A 25401-nucleotide genomic window follows, 5' to 3' on the forward strand; every position below is an offset into this window, starting at 1 on the left:
GCATATGGATGAGCGATAGCCGAGCGGCATAGGCAAGGTGCAGTAGATGGTATAAAATACAGTATATACATGTGATATGAGTAATGTAAGATATGTAAACAATATTAAAGAGGCATTATTTAAAGTAACTAGTGATCCATTTATTAAAGTGTCCAGTGATTGGGTCTCAATGAAGGCAGCAGCCTCTCTCTGAGTTAGTGATTGCTGTTTAGCAGTCTGATGGCCTTGAGATAGAAGCTGTTTCTCAATCTCTCGGTCCCAGCTTTGATGCACCTGTACTGACCTCGCCTTCTGGATGATAGCGGTGTGAACAGGTAGTGGCTCGGGTGGCTGTTGTCCTTGATGATCTTTTTGGCCTTCCTGTGACATCGGGTGCTGTAGGTGTCCTGGAGGGCAGGTAGTTTGCCCCTGGTGATGCGTTGGGCAGACCGCACTACCCCCTGGAGAGCCTTGCGGTTGAGTGCAGTGCAGTTGCCTTACCAGGCTGTGATACAGCCCGACAGGATGCTCTCGATTGTGCATCTGTAAAAGTTTGTCAGGGTTTTGGGTGACAAGCCACATTTCTTCAGCCTCCTGAGATTGAGGAGGCTCTGTTGCGCCTTCTTCACCACGCTGTCTGGGTGGGTGGACCATTTCAGTTTGTCTGTTATGTGTACGCCCAGGAACTTGAAACTTTCCACCTTCTCCACTGCTGACCCTTTGATGTGGATGGGGGTGGGGGGGTGCTCCCTCTGCTGTTTCCTGAAGTCCACAATCATCTCCTTTGTTTTGTTGACGTTGAGTGAGAGGTTATTTTCCTGACACCACACTCCGAGTGCCCTCTCCTCCGCCCTGTAGGCTGTCTCGTCGTTGTTGGTGATCAAGCCCACTACTGTTGTGTCGTCTGCAAACTTGATGATTGAGTTGGAGGCGTGCATGGCCACACAGTAGTGGGTGAACAGGGAGTACAGTACAGGAGAGGGCTGAGCACACACCCTTGTGGGGCCCCAGCGTTGAGGGTCTTCAAAGTGGAGATGTTGTTTCCAACCTTCACCACCTAGAGTTGGCCCATCAGAAAGTCCAGGACCCAGTTGCACAGGGAGGGGCTGAGACACAGGGCCTCCAGCTTGATGATGAGCTTGGAGGGTACTATGGTGTTGAATTCTGAGCTGTAGTCAATGAACAGCGTAGGTATTCCTTTTGTCCAGATGGGATAGGGCAGTGTGCCGTGCGATGGTGATTGCGTCATCTGTGGACCTGTTGGGGTGGTATGCAAACTGAAGTGGGTCTAGGGTGGCAGTGAAATGATCCTTGATGACAGAAGTGAGTGCTACGGGGCGGTAGTGATTTAGTTCAGTTATCTTTGCCTTCTTGGGTACAGGAACAATGGTAGCCATCTTGAAGCATACGGGGACAACAGACTGGGATAGGGAGCAATTAAATATGTCTGTAAACACACCAGCCAGCTGGTCTGCGCATGCTCTGAGGACACGACTAGGGATGCCGTCTGGGACAGCAGCCTTGTGAGGGTTAACACGTTTAAATGTTTTACTCACGACAGCCACTGAGAAGGAGAGGGGTGGGGCACAGTCTTTGTTAGCGACGGTGGCACTGTATTATCCTCAAAGTGGGCAAAAAAGGTGTTTAGTTTGTCTGGAAGCGTTACGTCTGTATCCGTAACGTGGCTGTTTTTGTAATCCCTGATTTCTTGTAGACCCTGCCACATACGTCTCATGTCTGAGCCGTTGAATTGCGACTCCACCTTGTCCCTGTACCGGCATTTCGCATGTTTGATTGCCTTGCGGAGGGAATAACTACACTGTTTATATTCAGCCATATTACCAGACCTCTTTCCATGGTTAAATGCGGTGGATCGCGGTTAAAAAAATTTCGCGAATGCCGCCATCCATCCTCGGTTTCTGGTTAGGGTTGATTTCAATAGTCACAGTGGGTACGACATCTCCAATGCACTTATTTATAAACGCACTCACCGAGTCAGCGTATAGATCAATGTCGTTCTGAGAGGCTGACCGGAACATATTCCGGTCCGTGTGATCAAAATAATCTTGGAGCATGGCTTCCGACTGGTCAGACTAGCTTTGAATGGTTCTCATCACTGGTACATCCTGTTTGAGTTTCTGCCTATAAGCCGGGATGAGCAAGATGGCGTCGTGGTCGGATTTGCTGAAGGGAGGGCGGGGGAGGGCTTTGTATGCAGCGCGGAAGTTAGAGTAGCAGTGGTCGAGAGTATTAGCCCTACGTGTCGTGCTATCAATATGCTTAGAAAATTTAGGTAACATTGATCTCAAATTTGCTTTGTTAAAATCCCCAGCTACAATAAATGCAGCCTCCGGGTATATAGTTTCCAGTTTACATAGAGTCCAGTGAAGTTCCTTGAGGGCCGTCTTGGAGTTTGCTTGAGAGGGGGGGGGGATGTACACAGCTGTTACTATAACTGACGAGAATTCTCTTGGTAGGTAGAATGGCCTGCATTTGATTGTAAGGAATTCTAGGTCGGGTGAGCAGAAGGACTGGAGTTTCTGTGTGATGTTATGATCACCCCATGAGTTGTTAATCATAAAGCATACACCCCTGCCCTTCCTCTTCCCAGAGAGGTGTTAATCTCTGTCGGCGCGTTGCATGGAGAAGCCCGGTGGCTGGACCGATTCCGACAACATATCCCGAGAGAGCCATGTTTCTGTGAAACAGAGAATGTTACAATCTCTGATGTCTCTCTGGCAGGCAACCCTTGCTCTACCTTGTTGTCAAGAGACTGGACATTGGCGAGTAGTATACTCGGGAGCGGTGAGCGATGTGCCCGTTTACGAAGCCTGACCAGAAGACCGCTCTGCCTGCCCCTTCTGCGTCGTCGTTGTTTTCGGTCAGCTCCTGGGATTAGATCTATTGTCCTGGGTGGTGGTCCGAAGAAAGGATCTGCTTCAGGAAAGTCGTATTCCTGGTTGTAATGTTGGTAAGTTGACGTTGCTCTTATATCAAATAGTTCTTCCCGGCTGTATGTAATAAGACTTAAGATTTCCTGGGGTAAGAAATAATACATAAAAAAACGAAATAGTGCATAGTTTCCTTAGAACGCGAAGCGAGGCGACCATCTCTGTCGGCGCCATCTCAAGAATGTATTGGCTGGTGCAATCAAATTTCCCCTTTGAGGATTAGTAAAGTACTATCTTAAAAAGGTCCAATGCATCTCAATATCAAATTATTACTATGTAACAATTAAGTACCTGACTGCAATTGTCTTCAATTAAAATTGTCAAAAAGAAACAAAAATAGCTTCATAGCAAAGAGCAATTTCTCAAGAAAGAAATTTGCTAGGACTGTTTGGGAGTGGTCTGAGCGGGGAGGGGAAAACTAGCTGTTATTGGTAGACCTGTTTGGAACTCTTTCTCATTGGTCTATTAATGTACCACCTATTTGGCCTAATTTACCACTTGTTTGGCCTAAAATGTGTCTAATAACACATTTTGGACCAAAACTCCATCCCACAAAAACAAGATGAAATGTCAGGTCTTTACAAACAACTAGGGCTGAGCGATTAACCAAAATGGCGGTTATTTCTCAGTTTCTAAACAACTGACCAACGTCGGTTCAATTATCTGAATTCCATTTCGTAGTTTATTTTCTGTGAGGTCAATGTGCACATTGCGCTGCACTTTCTGTACAGATAAATCAGATCTGTGCGATGTAGTAGGGAGTTGTAGTTTCCAACAGGCCAATGTTCTACATCACGTTTTCTGCGCTAATCTAAAAACAATGACCATAATCCATTGCACGGCTAAACTTGTCCGGTCTGTGTTTCTTTTATGCCTGCTACATAAGAGAACGAAGAATGCGAGACAAGAGGGGATACACAGAGAGCAGTTTCTTCGCGAGGTATCTCTACCTGAAAATACATGATCTAAGTGATAGTTGGTATTCAGCAGTCATAAAAGTATGCTTTATTACTTTGAAGAACTACTAAAATAGTGACTTTGTCAGACAGCATAGGTAGCAGCTCTATAGAGATGAGATGACTTGGGATTAAATAAAAGTCATAAAATAAAACAAATGTAATATATACAACTGAAATATTTTATTAAGTAAAGTAATGTGAATAACTGACGGTTAATAAGTGATAAGCAGTCATGGGCAGTCACTACCATCATCTGACTTTTATTGAAAAAAATATTCTGTGTTGTTACAGCCTTCAACCCACATAATGCAGAGTGAATTTAATGTTAACATTTTTTATCGAAAGTGAAATCTTGATAATTTTTTTATGATTGAAACCGAACCGACCTCAAAAAGCACTAATCACTCAGCACTTACAAATAAAAAAGGGCATTATCAGAATTTTCACAATTCACAGTATTATTCCAACCTCTGTGTGGAAATATACACTGAGTATAACAAACATTAGGAACACCTTCCTAATATTGAGTTTGCACCCCCCCAGCCTCCCCCTTTTTCCCTCAGAACACCCTCAATTCATCAAGGCATGGACTCTACAAAGGTGTCGAAAGCACTCCACAGGGATGCTGATCCAAGTTGACTCCAATGCGTCCCACAGTTGTATCAAGTTGGCTGGATGTCCTTTGGGTGGTGGACCATTCTTGATACACGGGAAACTGTTGAGTATGAAAAACCCAGCATCATTGAAGTTCTTGATACCAACCGGTGCACCTGGCACCTACTACCATACCCAGTTCAAAGGCACTTCAATGATTTGTCTTGCCCATTCACCCACTGAATGACACACAATCCATGGCTCAATTGCCTTAAGGCTTCATTAACCTGTCTCCTCCCCTTCATCTAAAATTATTGAAGTGGATTTAACAAGTGACATCAATAAGGGATAGTAGTTTTCACCTGATCAGTCTTTGCCATGGAAAGAGCAGGTGTTCTTAATGTTTTGTAAACTCAGTGTATGTACAGTTGAAGTCGGAAGTATACATGCACCTTAGCCAAATACATGTACCCTCAGTTTTTCACAATTCCTGACATTTAATCCTAGTAACAATTCCCTGTCTTAGGTCAGTTAGGATCACCACTTTATTTTAAGAATGTGAAATGTCAGAATAATAGTAGAGAGAATGATTTATTTCAGTTTGTATTTCTTTCATCCCATTCCCAGTGGGTCAAAAGTTTACATACACTCAATTAGTATTTGGTAGCATTGCCTTGAAATTGTTTAACTTGGGTCAAACGTTTTGGGTAGCCTTCCACAAGATTCCCACAATAAATTGGGTGAATTTTGGCCCATTCTTCCTGACAGAGCTGGTGTAACTGAGTCAGGTGTGTAGGCCTCCTTGCTCGTACACGCTTTTTCAGTTCTGCCCACACATTTTCTATGGGATTGAGGTCGGGGCTTTGTGATGGCCACTTCAATACATTGACTTTGTTGTCCTTAAGCCATTTTGCCACAACTTTGGAAGTATGCTTGTGGTCATTGTCCATTTGGAAGACCCATTTGCGACCAAGCTTTAACTTCCTGACTGATGTCTTGAGATGTTGCTTCAATATATGCACATCATTTTCCTCCCTCATGATGCCATATATTTTGTGAAGTGCACCAGTCCCTCCTGGAGCAAAGCACCCCCACAACATGATGCTGCCACCCCTGTGCTTCACGGTTGGGATGGTGTTCTTCAGCTTGCAAGCCTCCCCCTGTTTCCTCCAAACATAACAATGGTCATTATGGCCAAACAGTTATATTTTTGTTTCATCAGACCAGAGGACATTTCTCCAAAAAGTACAATCTTTGTTCCCATGTGCAGTTGCAATCCGTAGTCTGGCTTTTTTATGGCAGTTTTGGAGCAGTGGCTTCTTCCTTGCCGAACGGCCTTTTAGGTTATGTCGATATAGGACTTGTTTTACTGTGGATATAGATACTTTTGTACCTGTTTCCTCCAGCATCTTCACAAGGTCCTTTGCTGTTGTTCTGGGATTGATTTGCCTTTTTCGCACCAAATTACGTTCATCTCTAGGAGACAGAATGCGTCTCCTTCCTGAGCGGTATGACGGCTGCGTGGTCCCATGGTGTTTATACTTGCGTACTATTGTTTGTACAGAGGAACGTGGCGTTTGGAAATTGCTCCCAAGGATGAACCAGACTTGTAGAGATCTACAATTATTTTTCTGATGTCTTGGCTAATTTCTTTTGATTTTCCCATGATGTCAAGCAAAGAGGCACTGAGTTTGAAGGTAGGCCTTGAAATACATCCACAGGTACACCTCCAATTGACTCAAATGATGTCAATTAGCCTATCAAAAGCTTCTAAAGCCATGACATAATTTTCTGGAATTTTCCAAGCTGTTTAAAGGCACAGTCAGCTTAGTGTATGTAAACTTCTGACCCACTGGAATTGTGATACAGTGAATTATAAGTGAAATAATCAGGTCTGTAAACAATTGTTGGAAAAATGACTTGTGTCATGCACAAAGTAGATGTCCTAACCGACTTGCCAAAACTATAGTTTGTTAACAAGAAATGTATGAAAAATGAAAAACGAGTTTTAATGACTCCAACATAAGTGTATGTAAACTTCTGACTTCAATTGTATGGTATGTATGTATGTATGTATGTATGTATGTATGTATGTATGTATGTATGTATGCACGTACGTACGTACGCACAAACACAGTGCCTTCAAAAAGTATTCATACCCCTTGACTTATTACACATTTTGTTGTGACAGACAATTTAAAATGGATGAAATATTTTACCCCATATTGACAGTGAAAACATCTTTAGAAATATTTGCTATTGAAAAGTAAATACAGAAATATCTAATTTACATAAGTATTCCCACCCCTGAGTCAATACTTTGTAGAAGCACTTTTGGCAGCGATTAGAGCGTTGAGTCGTACTGGGTAAGTCTCCAAGAGCTTTCCACACCTGGAAAGCTGTTCTGCAAATTGCATTTAGAGTTTTAAAATTGTGTAGAAATGCAGTAAATTATCTTCAAATATTCTTTTTTTATACTCTCACCCCATCACTTTGCCATTCTTTAAGTTTAGCTGAAATGACAACACTGACCTGAATAAATTATAAATCATAAACTAGCTACAATCGGAAAGATAGAAACAGGCTAAATGAAGTGCATAGGTGGTGCATGATGAAGAAGACAGAGAAAAACAGAGATACTCACAGAAGAGATCTTGTTACGTTGAAGGTTTAAAGTCTGGAGTGATCTCAGTTTCTTAGCCAGCCATAGAGGCACATGTTCAATGTCATTGCTGGAAAGATTTAAAAGCTGAAGACTTGCCATGTGCTCTAGGCCCTCAATTTTACTGCAGAAAGAAACAACGTTTCTTAAAATGTTTTATTACAAAAAAACAATATTACAATTAGCAATCGTAATACATTTTTGATACACGCAGTCTGTTAACCCAATGGCAGAGTACATCAATAAAAGGAATTGATTGAGTGTTGTTTAAGTGTGCTGTGCCCTTACTGGATTATGTTGTTAGAGAGATGTAGTTCCCGCAAGTTGTGCAGCTTTTCGAGCTTCTCAATTTTTTCAATGACATTATGGCTGACGTTGAGGATCTGCAGGTGCTCGCACTTCTCCAAATTCTCAATGAACTGAAACACAGAAGATATGCCACTGTATTACGTCTGTATCTTTGTCAGTGTAGGCTCCTCAGAGGAGGAACATTCTACTCAGTAAAAAAATATATATTTTAATATATTCACGTCACCAAATATCTGATTAAAACACAATGTTTTGCAATGGTCTACAATAATCTCAACAGCACCCACTAGGGACGCACCACGGTGTAGCCAGAGGACAGCTATTTTCCAACCTTCTCTGGCTACATTGACTTCAATCCAAAATAAACTAGGAGGCTCGTGCTCCTCACCCCCTTCCATAGACCTACATGGGAATTATGACAACTTCCGGAGGACGTCCTCCAACCCATCAAAGCTTTTGCAGTATGAACTGACATGTCCATAAAAAATCTAAGGATCAGAGAATGAACCTAGTACTACGCATGTGTGATTTAGAAGCTTGGTGAGTTGGTGACATTGTTGGGCTGATTGACATAGTTCAGCATTTTTAAGACATTATTTAATTCAAATTAGTTTCAATAAAAAATTACAGGAGACAGCGGAGGTAGATTATGTATTGTTTTCTTGGTTTTAGATCTTTATTTTTGTGTTAATGTAGTGCCATTTTCTTCAATTTGCCCTGCAAACTTTAGTAGCAAGTAGCTAGCTACCAGAATGCAGTTTTCTCCGCCAGAATGGCAAGCTAACGCTAACGACAAATAGTACCTTTTTTTAAATTGAAGAAGCCATTTCATTGCCTACATCAGATTCCAGCTTCTGAGAAAAAGCTGTATCAATCATGTAACGGAGGAAGGTCTGGTTAAACTGCGCAACACAACAAGAGGGTAAGAAGAAGAAACAGTGATACTTCATTTTTGGGCATGTAAGAGTTGGCTTTTAGGGGGCATGTTGATCGTCCTGCAACGAACCAAGGGCAGATGAGGGAAAGTTCTGCAAACAATGGCTACAAGGAGTTTACAGAGGTACTTGCCATTACAATACTTTACTTGCTGAGCATATGGACGTTTCTACTGTCTTCTCTGGGATGTCGAAATCAATTCAGAATGATGATCATTTATCACATCATCCATTAAAGTGTGATTAAAAGAGGTTGACGCAGCACATTTTTTCGCATGGCAAATGGATGAAACCACTGACATCTGTCGCTTGCAGTTGTTAGTTATTGTCAGGTATGTGGATGATCAGGGCTTTAATTCAGGAAAGTTTCATGGGCTACATTTGATCCCACTGGGCACACCACGTCATTTCAATGTGGAAGTTAGGTAATATTTGGTTGAGAGGTTGATCAATGAAATTACAAACTATATTTAACCACTCAAAAAGACAGCAAAAATGTTGTTGAATTTCCAATGTGTTACCACTACGATTTCAACCATCTAAAAGCACAACCAAAAAACATGATTTTTGGTTAAGGGTTCAGTGCAGTCAAAAACTTGAATTTCCTGCTTGTGTTTTATACATATTCCCACACTATGAGATTGGAATAATGCTGGAAATTCAGAAAATTATGATAATGCCCTTTTAGTGTAAGAGCTGTTTGAAAAGACCAGCCTAAATTTTCCACCTGTTTGGTGTGGTGGCGTTTTGGCCTGCCTGGTGACATCAGTAAATGTGTTAATAGACCAATAAGAAAGAGAGTTACAAACCTCTGTCAATAACAGCTAGTTTTCATCTCCCCAACTAGACCACCCCCAGTCAGTCTCAGCAAAATTCTTGCTTGAGAAATGTCTCTTTGCTAAGAAGATATTTTTGTTTCTTTTTGGCCATTTTAAATGATAACAATCATAGTAAGGTACTTCAGTGTTACCCAGAAATTATGTGTTATTGCTCCCGATTGGCGCAGCAGTCTAAGGCACTTCATCTCAGTGCTAGATGTGTCACTACAGACCATGGTTTGATTCCAGGCTGTATCACAACCGGCCATGATTGGGAGTGCCATAGGGCGGCGCACAATTGGCCCAGCGTCATCCGGGTTAGGGTTTGGCCCGGGGCAGGCCGTCATTGTAAATAAGAATTTGTTCTTAACCGACATGCCTAGTTAAATAAAATAAAACTGGCTGCATTGGATCTTAAATTAAAGTTGTCACCGAAATGCCTACCAGTGCGCTTTCAACCACTTAAAAACACAGCAAAGTTCAAATAGGAATACAATGTCAGATATTTTGTTTATTTATACAACAGATTCATGTTATCACTGTGCTTCATCTAATAGCAGAACCAAATGACCTGGTTCGCAGTTGAGATCACATTAAAAGAATAGTATATTCGGAAAGTATTCAGACCCCTTGACTTTTTCCACATTTTGTTATGTTACAGCCTTATTCTAAAATGTATTAATTACATGTTTTTCCTCATCAATCTACACACAGTACCCCATAATGACAAAGTGAAAACAGGTTTTTAGACATTTTTCCAAATAGCTTATTTACATAAGCATTCAGACCCTTTGCTATGAGACTCGAAATTGAGCTCAGGTGCATCCCGTTTCCATTGATCATCCTTGAGATGTGTCTACATGTAACTGCTGTCGGGAGAGAGAGTAGGCCAAGGTGCAGCGGGGGTAGTGTTCATCATTGAATTTAATTACAGAAAGAACACTATACAAAACAAAACAAGAAAACCGACAGCCAAACAGTCCTGTCAGGTGCAAAACACTAAACAGAAACAATTACCCACAAAACCCCAACGGATAAACAGGCACTTATGTGTGACTCCCAATCAGCAACAACACTCTACAGCTGTGCCTGATTGGAAGCCACACGGCCAATGAAACAAACCAACATAGAAAAATACACATAGAACGCGCACCCAATGTAACACCCTGGCCTAACCAAAATAAAGAACAAAAACCCCTCTCTATGGCCAGGGCGTTACACTACAACTTGACTGGAGTCCACCTGTGGTGAATTAAATTGATTGGACATGATTTGGAAAGGCACACACCTGTCTATATAAAGGTCCCACAGTTGACAGTGCATGTCAGAGGATTGAGCTCAGAGACAGGATTGCGTTGAGGCACAGATCTGGGGAAAGGTACCAAAAAATGTCTGCAGCATTGAAGGTCCCCAAGAACATAGTGGCCTCCATTATTCTTAAATGGAAGAAGTTTGGAACCACCAAGAGTCTTCCTAGTACTGGCCGCCCGGCCAAACTGAGCAATCGGGAGAGAAGGGCCTTGGTCAGGGAGGTGACCAAGAACCCGATGGTCACTCTGAAAGAGGTCCAGAGTTCCTCTGTGGAGATGGGAGGACCTTTTAGAACGCCAACCATCTCTGCAGCACTCCACCAATCAGGCCTTTATGGTAGTGGCCAGGCGGAAGCCACTCCTCAGTAAAAGGCACATGATAGCCCGCTTGGAGTTTGCCAAAAGGCACCTAAAGACTCTCAGACCATGAGAAGCAAGATTATCTTGTCTGATGAAAACAAGATTGAACTCTTTGGCCTGAATGCCAAGCATCACGTCTGGAGGAAACCTGGCAGGACAACAACCCTAAGCACACAACCAAGACAACACAGGAGTGGCTTTGGGACAAGTCTTTGAATGTCCTTGAGTGGCACAGCCAGAGCCCGGACTTGAACCCGATCGAACATCTATGCAGACCTGAAAATAGTTGTGCAGCGACGTTCCCCATCCAACCTGACAGAGCTTGACAGGATCTGCAGAGAAGAATGTGAAACTTCCCAAATACAGGTGTGCCAAGCTTGTGGCATCATACCCAAGAAGACTCAAGGCTGTAATCGCTGCCAAATGTGTGTCAACAAAGTACAGTAAAGGGTCTGAATACTTATGTAAATGTGATCAGTTTTATCCTTTTTTTTATAACTTTGCAAAAATGTCAAAAAAACTGTTTTGCTTGTCATTATGGGGTATTGTGTGAGGATTGAGGGAAAAAACTATTTAACCAATTTTAGAATATGGCTGTAACGTAACAAAATTTGGAAAGTCAAGGGGTCTGAATACTTTCCGAATGCACTGTACATGGTGCAAGTGACCAATACTGTTCAAGATTCTGTGCAGATTACTACAGCAATTGTGAAGATCAACACAGACCTGCAACAACCTACAGTATGCATGCAATCTTGAACATGCATGCTTTATATGATTAGAGAAGAAAAAAATGTATAGTTACAGTAACTTCAATGTTGCCATGGATGTTACTAATTTTAAGATTGAATGTTACATTTGTTTTTAAGATTACTTTTGTAATACAGTAAATAGCCTAAAGTTATATTGAATTGTGTTTGGTTGACAACGCAACCAAATATCAACATTTAAAGGGGATTCATCTTCTGCCACTGACTTAGTCTGGTTTTAATTTCATTTTTACTACAAATTAATAATTGCTGTGTTGGATTCACATCTCCATCTCAACCAAAAATCTAAGTTAAAGAATAGGATTAAATCAATCAAATTTAAATATAGTTTGATTTAGTCCTATTCTTTAACTTTGATTTTTTTAGGTTTAACTTTGATTTTTTGGAGACGTGCACAGAAGGTACTATCCAAGCAGAAGATACATCTCCTTCAAATGTTGATACTGTATTTGGTTGCGTTGACAACCAAGCACATTTCAATATCACTACATATCATACAATTTAAAATCAACCAGAGCTTGAAACCCTAGACCTATTGTATTGTCTATTTTTTAGTTGAATTCTGTGTTGAATTGAAACAATAGCTGTTGATGACTTTGCAAATGCTATATAGGCTTAAATAGCATTATTGATGATACATGAATGATAAAGTATGGTCACATTTTAATTTGCTCTGTAAACCTACCCTTTGGAATGACTGATAGCAACAGTGAATCTATTTCGTTTTTAGTGGAGATCTCTTAATCATTCTCACGATAGCACATTGATAATAGTCAGTGACAATAGCAATGCAGGGCTTGGTTAAAACCCTGGATGGGAGACCAAAGGGTATCTGAAGATCAATTCTCCAGTAGGTGCTGTGCCCAACCTATTGTTTGTTTTTTCTAATAGTGGATATAACATTGAAGATCTGACATCATTTTAAAAAGGTACAAATTCAACATATTTTACACAAGGTTTGTCTATGTTGAAATTTGGTTACCACTAACATGTTTCCATCCATTTCCATCCGTTTTATGCAAGTAAAGTCATAACAAACAAAAAAATAATTATCACGACAGCTGTGATGGAAACAGGAAGTTTCGGTACAATTTTATATATGCCGACAGATCATTTATTCATTCACGATGGGGGGATCTTTTTGTGTCGGTAAAATTAATTATGCAAGAAATGGTGGTGGAAACACCTTTATGACAATTACATTTTAGTCATTTAGCAGACGCTCTTATCAAGAGCGACTTACAGGAGCAATTAGTGTTAAGTGCATTGCTGAAGCGCATATCGACAGACTTTTCACCTAGTCATCTCGGGGATTCGAACCAACAAGCTTTTGGTTACTGGGCTAAAGCTCTTAACCGCTAGGCTGTGCGCAAATATTGATATAAAAACCATCATATCGAAAGTAAACTTGGAGTCACGCGATGATCTGGTGTGTGGTCCTTCCACTACGAATCATGAAACCATGCAGTTTATTAGGCTACAGATTAAATCATTTATGATGAACTTCACAGGGTGGTGAAAGTAATAATAATAATAATCTCATTATGTAGACAGCCTTGCCACACTATCTTCTGGCTAGAGCGCACGTGCCAACCAGAGTAGGCACATTTGCTATTTAACGCAACCGTTATTGTGACAAAACTATCGGTAGAGTTGAAAATACAATGGAAATACATTGAACTTTAGATTATAATTCAGTACATGAAAACTTAAACGAAAAAGTACATTTCGTGTGCACTATGTTATCACACACTGATTTTTATCTGCAACAAGTCAGTTTGGCGGAAACATACCACTGGTGAGAAAATGCGCATATTTGCTTTATGCAGATTTTTGAATATTCGCATTATAATCTGTCGCCAATTGGTGACAAAAGTTTGCCGACGACAACGGTCGGTGGCTTGATCACCGACAATGATGAGACAGCCTATAGGGAGGTCATAGACCTGGCAGTGTGGTGCCAGGACAACAACCTCTCCCTCAATGTGATCAAGACAAAGGAGATGATCGTAGACTACAGGAAAAGGAGAGCCGAGCATGCCGCCATTCTCGTCGATGGAGCTGTGGTGGACCAGGTCGAGAGCTTTAAATTCCTTGGTGTCCACATCACCAACAAACTATCATGGTCCAAACACACCAAGACAGTCGTGAAGAGGGCACAACAACGCCTATTCCCACTCAGGAGCCTGAAAAGATTTGGCATGGGTCCTTAGATCTTCAAAAAGTTATACAGCTGCACCATCGAGAGCATCACTGCCTGGTATGGCAAATGCTCTGCATCAGACCGCAAGGCGCTACAGAGGGTAGTGCGTACGGCCCGGTACATCACTGGGGCCAAGCTTCCAGCCATCCAGGACCTCTATACCAGGCTGTGTCAGAGGAAGGCCCTGAACAGCTAATCAGATGGCTATCCGGACTATTTCCATTGACCCCACCACCCCCCCCCTTTTTTTTTTTACGCTGCTGCTACTTGCAGTTTATTATCTATGCATAGTCACTTTATCCCTACCTACATGTACATATTACCTCGACTAACATGTACCCCAATATATTGACTCGGTACCGGTACCCCCATATATATTGCCTTGTTATTGTTATTTTATTGTATATTTTTTAACTTTAGTTTATTTAGTAAATATTTTCTTAACTCTTATTTTTCTTAACTGCATTGTTGGTTAAGGGCTTGTAAGTAAGCATTTCACAATAAGGTTGTTGTATTCAGGGGTATCGGATGATATCCTGCCGAATTTGCTGAAACCATATGGTTGTTTTTTTCTGTCTACTTGGCTTTGTTTAGTAGATCTACTTAGTCTGTCCGTATAATTATTCCATTGCTGACGACGTTATGTCACGATCCAAGCCCATGTTTGCTTGCTATTATTTTTCTCGCCCAGGTATGTTTATCAAGCGGAAGATCATTTGAAAATAAAATGACAAATGTCGATTGTTTAAATGTTCACTTGAATAGGACTAAGTAAATCATGTGAATTTTCATCTATCGGGGTCGTTTACCTTTGAACAATGTGTGTGAAGGAACATAACAATGCGCTGTGAGATGCGCTCTAAGTGATAGTATAGTAATGCACACATGAGGAATAGGCTTTACTGGCATTTAAAACGCACTTCTGGGTTTTCTGATCACGAGTAAATCCAATTACGAGTATCAAGTGTGATAAAACAGATACAATTATGACGAGATCGGCACACCGATACTCTGAACACCTCAACCCCTGTCCTGCACTGAAGTCTTACCTCAGTTAATCACTCAATGCTCAATGATCAGAATCCCTTCCAAACTCTAAAGTAGCCCTCTCATTCCCTTCCTCATTATATTTTAATATAAATGTCTTTATTAAAAGGTTTTGGGTGAAAATAATTTCTCTTTGATGATTTTGAAAACAAGCTTTGTTGTCTCTGTGCGCCTTTACCGTGGGTCTCCCATCCTCCTAAATGTTTCTAGTCACCAGCCTCCACTGATCTACGTGGTGCTGCTTTGGTGATTGTTAAATCCGACTGATAGAAAGGGATATTTCAGTTTCATCACATAATTCTTACCTTGAATTTCTTGTCTCCACTCTTTGTTACGGCCAGGTTTAGGGACCGTACAAAGGCTAAATTGTCCTGCTTGGTCAGCCTCGAGATCAGGTCCTCTGTGATATATCTGATTCCCTGGATACTCTCTTCATCTAACCCGAAATGACCAAAAAGAGTGTTTCATCCAAACAGGTCAAAGGTGAAAGCAACACATTAAAGGAATTGTTGTAGTTAGCTAGTACCTGAATGTTTTGACCAGACTCGTCCTTCTCTACCTTCAATGGCCACAGTCTCTGCGAGTAGCCAATCTTCATTCGCGTCAGTAATGTCTAACTGGTGATTACTGTCCATCTTGGAGTGGGTTGTCCGGTGTGGAGTAAGGCTGTAAGGGTCCAACAGTGGTGAGCCCAGACTCTGTATCCTTAAGCTTACTTTGGCTCCTCTCCTGGGTGAGGTCCTCTGGGTAACCCCCTTTTTCATTGTGAAACTGTGAAGTGGGGGATTTGATCAATTTATGAAGCTAACATTTGGTAGCTGCTAGTAAAATTAATTAGCTAGCTATTTTATCTAGCTAAGTTACCTAGTGACTGTTGAATGAAGCAAGTCTTAAGATCTACCATAGATAGCTGAGTCATATCAGGGCTTTCCAGTAAACAAAAACCAATTCATCTGGCTAGTAGAAGCCAAGATATAAATAACTTTGTCATTAGTTAGCTAGCTTGCGACTTAGTTAGCTAGCTGATTAACGTAACATACCCTAACTTTACAAATGACTTTTATTCACAGTATCAGTGCGTTAACACAAGTCAAACCAACTAAACATAGCAACAAACATTAACAATATCAAGCACTTCGGACGATAACGTTAGCTAGTAAGGCTCTATCAAAAAGATGATTTTGAGATAAATTGGCTTTAAAGTTCCAAACCCTCATTGATTTGAATGGTGTCAGCAATTTTTATCTAACGTTAGCTAGCTAATTTTCCCCCAACATCGGCCACCCTGTCACGTCCTGACCAGTATAGGGGTTATTTGTGATTGTAGTTTGGTCAGGACGTGGCAGAGGGTATTTGTTTTATGTGGTTCGGGGTGGTGGTTTGTTTAGAAGGGTGTTTGATTGATTATTTTCTGGGTTTTGGGTTATGTTCTATGTTTTTGTATTTCTATGTTCTTTCTAGTTTAGTATTTACTATGTTAGGTAATTGGGTGTTGGACTCTCAATTGAAGGCAGGTGTTTGTAGTTGCCTTTGATTGAGAGTCCAATATACAGGGATGTGTTTTGTTTGTTAAAACCTCTTACATCTAGACGTTCCGCTAGCGGAACACCTGCTCCAATATCCAATGATGGGCGTGGCGCGAAATACAAACTCCTCTAAAATCCGAAACCTTCAATTTTTCAAACATATGACTAATTTACAGCATTTTAAAGACAAGACTCTCGTTAATCTAACCACACTGTCCGATTTCAAAAAGGCTTTACAGCGAAAGCAAAACATTACATTATGTCAGCAGAGTACCCAGCCAGAAATAATCAGACACCCATTTTTCAAGCTAGCATATAATGTCACAAAAAACAAAACCACAGCTAAATGCAGCACTAACCTTTGATGATCTTCATCAGATGACAACCCTAGGACATTATGTTATACAATGCATGCATGTTTTGTTCAATCAAGTTCATATTTATATCAAAAAACAGCTTTTTTACATTAGCATGTGACGTTCAGAACTAGCATACCCCCCGCAAACATCCGGTGAATTTACTAAATTACTCACGATAAACGTTCACAAAAAACATAACAATTATTTAAAGAATTATGGATACAGAACTCCTCTATGCACTCGATATGTCCGATTTTAAAATAGCTTTTCGGTGAAAGCACATTTTGCAATATTCTCAGTAGATAGCCCAGCCATCACGGCTAGCTATTTAGACACCGACCAAGTTTAGCCCTGACCAAACTCCGATTTACTATTACAAAAGTTTGATTACCTTTGTTGTCTTCGTCAGAATGCACTCCCAGGACTGCTACTTCAATAACAAATGTTGGTTTGGTCCAAAATAATCCATCGTTATATCCAAATAGCGGCGTTTTGTTCGTGCGTTCTAGACACTATCCGAAGTGTAAATAAGGGTTACGAGCATGGCGCAATTCGTGACAAAAGATTTCTAAATATTCCATTACCGTACTTCGAAGCATGTCAACCGCTGTTTAAAATCCATTTTTATGCCATTTTTCTAGTAAAAAAGCGATAATATTCCGACCGGGAATCTGCGTTTAGGTAAACAGAGGAAAGAAAACAAAGCATTCGGTCGACGCGGGCACGCGCCTGAGTCTCACAGTACTGTAACCAGCCACTACCCAAACGCGCTACTTTGTTTCAACCAGAGCCTGCAAAGCCACGATTCAGCTTTTTGCCGCCTTCTGAGAGACCATGTGAGCCGTAGGAAGTGTCACGTAACAGCAGAGATCCTTTGTAATGGATAGAGATGGCAAAGAAGGCCAAGAAATGGTCAGACAGGGTACTTCCTGTACAGAATCTTCTCAGGTTTTGGCCTGCCAAATGAGTTCTGTTATACTCACAGACACCATTCAAACAGTTTTAGAAACGTTGGAGTGTTTTCTATCCAAAGCTAATAATTATATGCATATTCTAGTTTCTGGGCAGGAGTAATAATCAGATTAAATCGGGTACGTTTTTTATCCGGCTGTGAAAATACTGCCCCCTATCCATAACAGGTTAATTGTGGGTAGTTGTTTTTGCATTGCGTTGGTGTAGCCTGCAAAACTGTTTCCTGTCGTCGTTTCGTTGTTTATTGTTTTTTGGTGTTCACATTCAATAAATATAATGATGAGCACGCAACCCGCTGCACCTTGGTCCTCTCTTCACGAAGACAGCCGTTACAGAACTACCCACCAAAAATGGACCAAGCAGCGGAGAAAGGAGCAAAGGGAATTACGGGTGGACTATAGGGAGCAGCACCTGGAGTGGAGGAAGCAATGCGCTCGGGAGGAGATGGCATCCTGGTTGCTGGAGGTGTTGGAGTCAAGAATTGACTGGACATGGGAACAATTATTGGACCACTGTGATAACCTGCCTGGGAGGCAGGTAGAGCACGAGAGGCAGCCCCAATAATTTTTTGGGGGGGGGCACACGGGTAGTTTGGCTGGGCAAGGATTAAGTCCCAAGCCAAATCCCCATGTTTTTTCCAAACGACCATTGACTGGACAGGTCCCGTGTTTTGGGGTGATGGGTGCTGTGACGAGGCCAGGTATTTTCAGGCCGGTACGCGCAGTACCAGCGCCCCGCATGTGCCAGGGGAAAGTGGACATCCAGCCAGTAGGGTTGATGCCAGTCCTGCGCTCGAGACCACCAGTGCGCCTCTACGGTCCAGTGTTTCCCGCTACACGCACTAGCCTTGAGGTGCGTGTCTCCAGGCTGGCACGTCCAGTACCAGCACCACGCATCAAGCTTCCAGTGAGTCAGCCCAGTCCAACTCAGCCTGTTCCCGCTCCTCGCACTAGCCCTGAGGTGCGTGTCTCCAGGCTGGCACGTCCAGTATCAGCACCACGCATCAGGCTTCCAGTGCGTCAGCCCACTCTAACTCGGCCAGTTCCCGCTCCTCGCACTAGCCCTGAGGTGTGTGTCCCCAGGCTGGTACCTCCACTACCAGCCCCACACATCAGGCTTTCAGTGCGTCAGACCAGGCCCGAGTATCCGGCAACAGTGCCTCGTCCAGAGTATCCGGCAACAGTGCCTCGTCCAGAGTGTCCGGAACCAGGGGAGACGGCCCACTCTCCGGAACCAGGGGAGACGGCCCACTCTCCGGAACCAGGGGAGACGGCTCACTCTCCGGAACCAGGGGAGACGGCCCACTGTCCGGAACCAGGGGAGACGAACCACTGTCCTGAACCGGGTGAGTCTGCCTGCGACCCCGGAACTGGGTGAGTCTGCCACCAGTCCGGAGCCGCCAGAGCCGCCTGCCAGTCCGGAGCCGCCAGAGCCGCCCGCCAGTCCGGAGCCGCCAGAGCCGCCCGCCAGTCCGGAGCCGCCCGCCAGTCCGGAGCCGCCAGAGCCGCCCGCCAGTCCGGAGCCGCCAGAGCCAGTCCGGAGCCGCCCGCCAGTCCGGAGCCGCCAGAGCCGCCCGCCAGTCCGGAGCCGCCAGAGCCGCCCGCCAGTCCGGAGCCGCCAGAGCCGCCCGCCAGTCCGGAGCCGCCAGGGCCGCCCGCCAGTCCGGAGCCGCCAGGGCCGCCCACCAGTCCGGAGCCGCCAGGGTCGCCCGCCAGCCGGGTGCAGCCAGGGGAGCCACCTAAGTGGGCTAAGCCAAGGGTGGAGCGGGGTCCACGTCCCGCACCTGAGCCACCTCCAGTATAGGTGGGTTGGGGAGGGGGGGTGTAGCACAGGTGCCGTCGTTTTTTTGTTGTTGAGGTGCATCCGGGGTCTGCACCTTTAGGTCCTGACTAGTATAGGGGTTATTTGTGATTGTAGTTTGGTCAGGACGTGGCAGAGGGTATTTGTTTTATGTGGTTCGGGGTGGTGGTTTGTTTAGAAGGGTGTTTGATTTATTATTTTCCGGGTTTTGGGTTATGTTCTATGCTTTTGTATTTCTATGTTCTTTCTAGTTTAGTATTTTCTATGTTAGGTAATTGGGTGTTGGACTCTCAATTGAAGGCAGGTGTTTGTAGTTGCCTTTGATTGAGAGTCCTATATACAGGGATGTGTTTTGTTTGTTAATTGTGGGTAGTTGTTTTTGCATTGCGTTGGTGTAGCCTGCAAAACTGTTTCCTGTCGTCGTTTCGTTGTTTATTGTTTTTGGTGTTCACATTCAATAAATATAATGATGAGCACGCAACCCGCTGCGCCTTGGTCCTCTCTTCACGAAGACAGCCGTTACACACCCCCTAACTTCGGACACTTTCTAGCGGTTGGAGGACTAAATCACCTCGAGCTCAACATTTAAATGGACTGGAAAATAACGGTAAGTTTTGCGACTAAAGACACCCTTCTAGCTAGCTGACCACTGATTTTTATTGCAATTTATGTAAGTTAAGTTAGGTTGAGGGCTTTCAAAAAAGTAACATGTATACACATTTGAATACATGTATACTTACACGTTGTAACGTACGCTAACCCCATCCGTACAAATGTGCGCAACCGCGACATTCAAACGAGGCTGCAAAGAAAACTAATGGGACTGTAGCGACTGTGTTGACATGAAAATCTGGGGTGTGAACTTTTTTTTATATATATTTTTGTCTTTTTTAATTTTTCACCTTTATTTAACCAGGTAGGCAAGTTGAGAACAAGTTCTCATTTACAATTGCGACCTGGCCAAGATAAAGCAAAGCAGTTCGACAACATACAACAACACAGAGTTACACATGGAGTAAAACAAACATACAGTCAATAATACAGTAGAAAAATAAGTCTATATACAAAGTGAGCAAATGAGGTGAGATAAGGGCGGTAAAGACAAAAAGGCCATGGTGGCAAAGTAAATACAATATAGCAAGTAAAACACTGGAATGGTAGATTTGTAGTAGAATAAAGTGCAAAGTAGAAATAGAAATACTTTCTATTCAAGCAGTGATTGACATGGTAATAGTCTATAGTATTGGAGAAAATTGGAAAAAACTGACCCCTCCGATGCTGTACGTTACATCGTGACGTGTCATGGCGTAACGTACAGCACGCATAAAGCAACTAATTCTGTCTTACAGCCTCTCTCCACCAAGTGTAGCACTTCTCTCACCGTTTAAAAACAAGAAATGGACAGGGTAAGGGGGGACACCTAGTCATTTTTTGCGTCATCACTGCAAGCTATCATGACTCTCAAAAGCCTCTGTTTACTTCTGAAGATCACTTTAGCACCTCCCTAAAAACCCAATTCAAATTTGACACAGACCTTCAAATATGTATGTAATGACACATTATATAAACTCTTTATAGTGTTTTATTTACACGACATCTCTCTTCACTATCACACAATAGGTTTCGCTTCCCCCCCATTTTTAAAAAGACCCGACGGAGCTCATTGCCTTCTTGAATCATGCAGAGATGGGCATCATGAAGGCCTCGTCATTGATTTTGTTGGAAAGGGGAGAAATTGTGCTTTACAATGGCATTGATATTACAGTTGATCTGGAAGTATTACGTTTTTTTGACGCTAAAATAAGGTCAATTGTACGGACCAGCGCGATGTACAAAAGTTAGTTATTTTACGATATAACATAAACTTCAACTGCGCGACAGACCAAACAACATTTAATATCCAACCTTTTACCTCAAATATAGTTAACAGATTTGCTAATGTTGATAGCTTGGTTGCTAAATGTTGATAGAACTGCTAAGTAAAGTCTTCCCTGTGGCTCAGTTGGTAGAGCATGGTGTGTGCAACGCCAGGGTTGTGGGTTCGATTCCCACGGGGGGCCAATAGAAAAATGCATGAAATGTATGCCTTCACTACTGTAAATTGCTCTGGATAAGAGCATCTGCTAAATGACTAAAAATGTAAATGTAAGGAAATAAATTGTAAGCGTTAGATAATACATATCATGAAAACAACTGAATGTTGTCAAGCTTTTACCTTATCAAAATTGGAGTCCTCTGACGGGGCGTTTTGCACAATCTGCAAAAATTCCATTTGAACCATGAACTTTTTGACACCTATCACTGTAGGCTATGTTTAATCTTACAACAGCTACAGTACATAGAGGCAGTATTTAGTCAAATGTTACAATGTATGCATCAATATTAAACTAATTGGGACACAAATTTTCATTACAGATATCAAACAAAAAACGTGGGTACACTTTCAGTTATTGTGATAACATTCATCATCACCTTTCAATGCCTTAGCTCTGAAATGTGCAGGTATTTGGTGTTCTATGTGTTTATGTAGGTAGAATGCTGGACTGACTGTTCTCAATGTGTGTGATGTAAATGTGGATGTGTATGGTGATGCCAAAACAAACATTTTCATCCTGGATGGACAATTTTATATTCTATTGTAGGTTTCGGCACCCAGGGGAAACAATCCCACCGCTGGGGAAAATGTGGTGGGAAATGTTCAGGAAGAGGCACAAGAACCTGAGCATGAGGCCGGACAACCTAGATAGGGGGAGAGCTGAGTGTGCCACACGTCTGACGAAAGACACCTTCTTTACTTCTTATGAGAAGCACTTGGAAGAGAGAGTGGACCGAGGGAGAAACCTAGAACAAATCTATAACTGCGATGAGTCTGGATTTCGTAGCGACCAGAGCAGGCACAAAGTGCTGGCTCCCCAGGGCACAAAACACGTGTACCAGCAGGCTCCGGGGACCAAGGAGCAAATCACCACAGTGCTGGCCTGCTTCAACACAGCTGGGGAGGATGTCCCCCCGTTTATCATCTACCCGAAATGTTTCCTCGGTTGACACTACACACTGGGAGCCTCCCCCCCCCCCCCCCAAAGCCTTGTATGGACGGTCAAACAATGGCTACATTGACAGGGACCTGTTCAGGAAGTGGTTTCAGCACTTCATTCAGCATGCAGTGAAGGAGCGCCTACTCTTCAATGGGCGGCAGGTATCCTAGAAGAGCACCCCCTAATAGAGGAGATAGGAAATTACTGTCCGAAAGTACATCCTTACTGTCCTGAAGTATCGGCTAGACCAATACAGAAGACTCCCTGTGGTCGCCACATGCCTCACCGGGGAAGAATACACGTGCCAGTGGCAGGACAGGGGTGAAAAGGAGAGGGCAGAGGAGAAAGAGCATCGGGCAGCCTTCAGAACACAGAGGGCACAGGAGAGGGCTGCCATGAAATGAGACCATTGACGCCATCGCCTCCGCTGGACCTCCCGCTGGAACCACTCCTGACAGCTGCATCACCACCGCCAGTGCCTCCCAGTGTTCAACACCTGTAGGAGCCGCCGGAGCCCCCAGCTACAGAAGAAGGCCACGTGCCTACTCTCCCGGCCACACCATCATCGGCCCCACAACCCCACCATTACAAACACCAGCTCCTCCAAGCCATCGTCGGCGGTTTCGTCCACCACCACACCACCCCCCCTGTCTGTCAACACCAAACCGGCCTCCTCTGGACCAACTGCCTCCTCCGTCTCCCCTGGTCACACCACCACAGCAGCCTCGTCTGGTGTCCCTGCCCCCTGCAATTTGAATACAGCCACCTCCACAGGTAAACACGTTAAATTACAAAACAATTACTTGTGTGTTTTATAAAACTGCAATGTTTAAACTTTTGTTTCTTTCTTTACAAATTTACAGTCCATAGCACCAGCCCACAAGGCATGTCCACCCCCTCCAAAACTTCTGCAGCTTCCTCCAGAGGTATTGATGTAAAAAAGTTGAAAATGGTTTTCATGAAACATGGTCTGTCTAACACTACTTTTTCTCTTAACTGCAGCACAGAAAAGAAAGAGAAAAGCTCCACCGGCCACCTCTGTCACGCCACCCATGGCAAAACTCTCAGGTACTTAATAATCTGTTTTTCTCTCTCTCATTTGTATCAATTACTATTGTTGCTGTAGTACTTCTACATTTTGCAAAACCATGTTAATCAATTTGATGGGTTTTTTGTTGGGGTTTTTTCCAAATAAAAGAAGACGCCACCCTGCTGTGCTCACTGCGGGGAGCGTGATCCACCTGCAAGAGTGTAGGTCCGAGGTGCTATGGGTGTGATGTGACTTCTGCCAGCACTGGTTCCACTGCAGGTGTGTAGAGTGAGATCTATAGTTGGTGGTGGAGCTGGATTGTTGTGACAATATAGGGGTGGAGGTTGAGATTTAATTGTTTGTTTTCATATGAAATTATTTATTTGTAAAAAAAAAAAATACATGTCTAAAATATAATATATATTTATTCAACCCATCTTGTGCCTTCCTTTACTTTCCAAGTGCATCTTTGGAACAAACTCCAACAGCGTTTAAATTGTTTATGTCAATGCACATGACTGAAATTGTATTTATTTAAACAAATTTATATTTTAGTATTAAACTGTTATCTACTTTCTCAAAACATAAGATTAATCTGTAAAACAAATTATGACACATTATTTGGTTACAACACTGAATATGTTTGTGAAGAACCATTTTTTTTAAGAGTCCACAGGAGGGCGAAACGGGCTACGCAATGAAAAGTTGACATGCAAGTATTAACAATTTTTTTACCAGAAGGCTAGCCAACTATGTAGTAAACACTTCGGATACGGGGTTGGTTTCTCATTTTTTAACAAAATTAAACAGATATCTTGTAATTGAACAAAATAGTAAGGTGGCCGATAACTGGGGACCGTATGCGGATAATACGGGACGTATTTTTTTGCTAAGCCGTTTATCAAAAAGCTGATAACGTTAGTACTTCCACTGAATTGTAAAACATGCTAATTGCTGACCCGTTAGCTAACATTTTTATGACACCAATAATCACAAAACATTGATGGCTTGATCACAAGATAACACTGTTGAAGGTAATATATTTCTTAAACGCTGTTGAATATGCGGATATTACTGGGTTCCACGCTAACGTTAGTATTCTTTTGAACTTAACATGAATTGGGGTAACGTTATTTAGTAACTAGTTAATGTTCCTAGCTATAACGGTACTGTAGCTATATAACGTTAGGTAGAGAACATTGAACAGAACAAGGTTATGTCAATAACTAAATGTTGGCAAAAATGCAGACACAACCTTGGCTATAGTCCCTATAAGCTATCAACTCACATTTTTGTGATCCTCGGTCCTGTGTGTGGGAATTTAACGGCCAACAAGCTAACATTACCGTAGCTACCTAACCAACTGTCTCCATAGTAACTAAAGCAATACAAAGCGCTTTACAACTTGACCAAATACTACTAATTCTTCGATGAGGTTTAACGGCGGTTGGCATCTAATACATATTCAATTACCGCCACCTACTAGACTGGAGTACAACTTCCTTATACTTTGCTTGAAAAAATAAATAAACAAATACCCTACCATCTAACCATACACTCACAAAAAAAATACAAAATAACACCACCCTACTCCACTATTTAAATATATTTAGTCAACAACCTGAAAGGGTGGGACCACAACCTACATTTTCTGCGGCTTACGTTCCATCCCTGCAGTACAGTTGATAACCATTGCTATAAATGCAAAAAAAATCCAATCTTACTGAAACATATATCACTTGTTGGCCTATCCCTCTGTACTGGTACAGATCTACTACTCAC

At 42.6% G+C, this 25401-nt stretch overlaps 1 protein-coding gene across 5 annotated transcripts in view; it reads right to left on the reverse strand.

Moving 5' to 3' along the window:
* Positions 1–25017, reverse strand: part of cntrl (centriolin) — a 116646-nt gene extending 91629 nt beyond the window's left edge. For all 5 annotated transcript variants that reach the window (XM_014174804.3, XM_014174803.3, XM_014174808.3 and 2 more), the window contains exons 1-5: positions 24908–25017; positions 15424–15668; positions 15203–15333; positions 7434–7564; positions 7128–7269 (exon numbers count right to left, since the gene is read on the reverse strand). In XM_014174804.3, the coding sequence (XP_014030279.2) occupies positions 7128–7269; positions 7434–7564; positions 15203–15333; positions 15424–15661 (642 nt within the window). In that variant the 5' untranslated portion in view covers positions 15662–15668; positions 24908–25017. The remainder of the gene's footprint in view (positions 1–7127; positions 7270–7433; positions 7565–15202; positions 15334–15423; positions 15669–24907) is intronic.
* Between the last annotated feature and the right edge of the window lie 384 nt (positions 25018–25401).

This window comes from Salmo salar, chromosome 26 (assembly GCF_965601325.2).
Source record: "Salmo salar chromosome 26, fSalSal1, whole genome shotgun sequence".
Taxonomy (NCBI): Eukaryota; Metazoa; Chordata; class Actinopteri; order Salmoniformes; family Salmonidae; genus Salmo; species Salmo salar.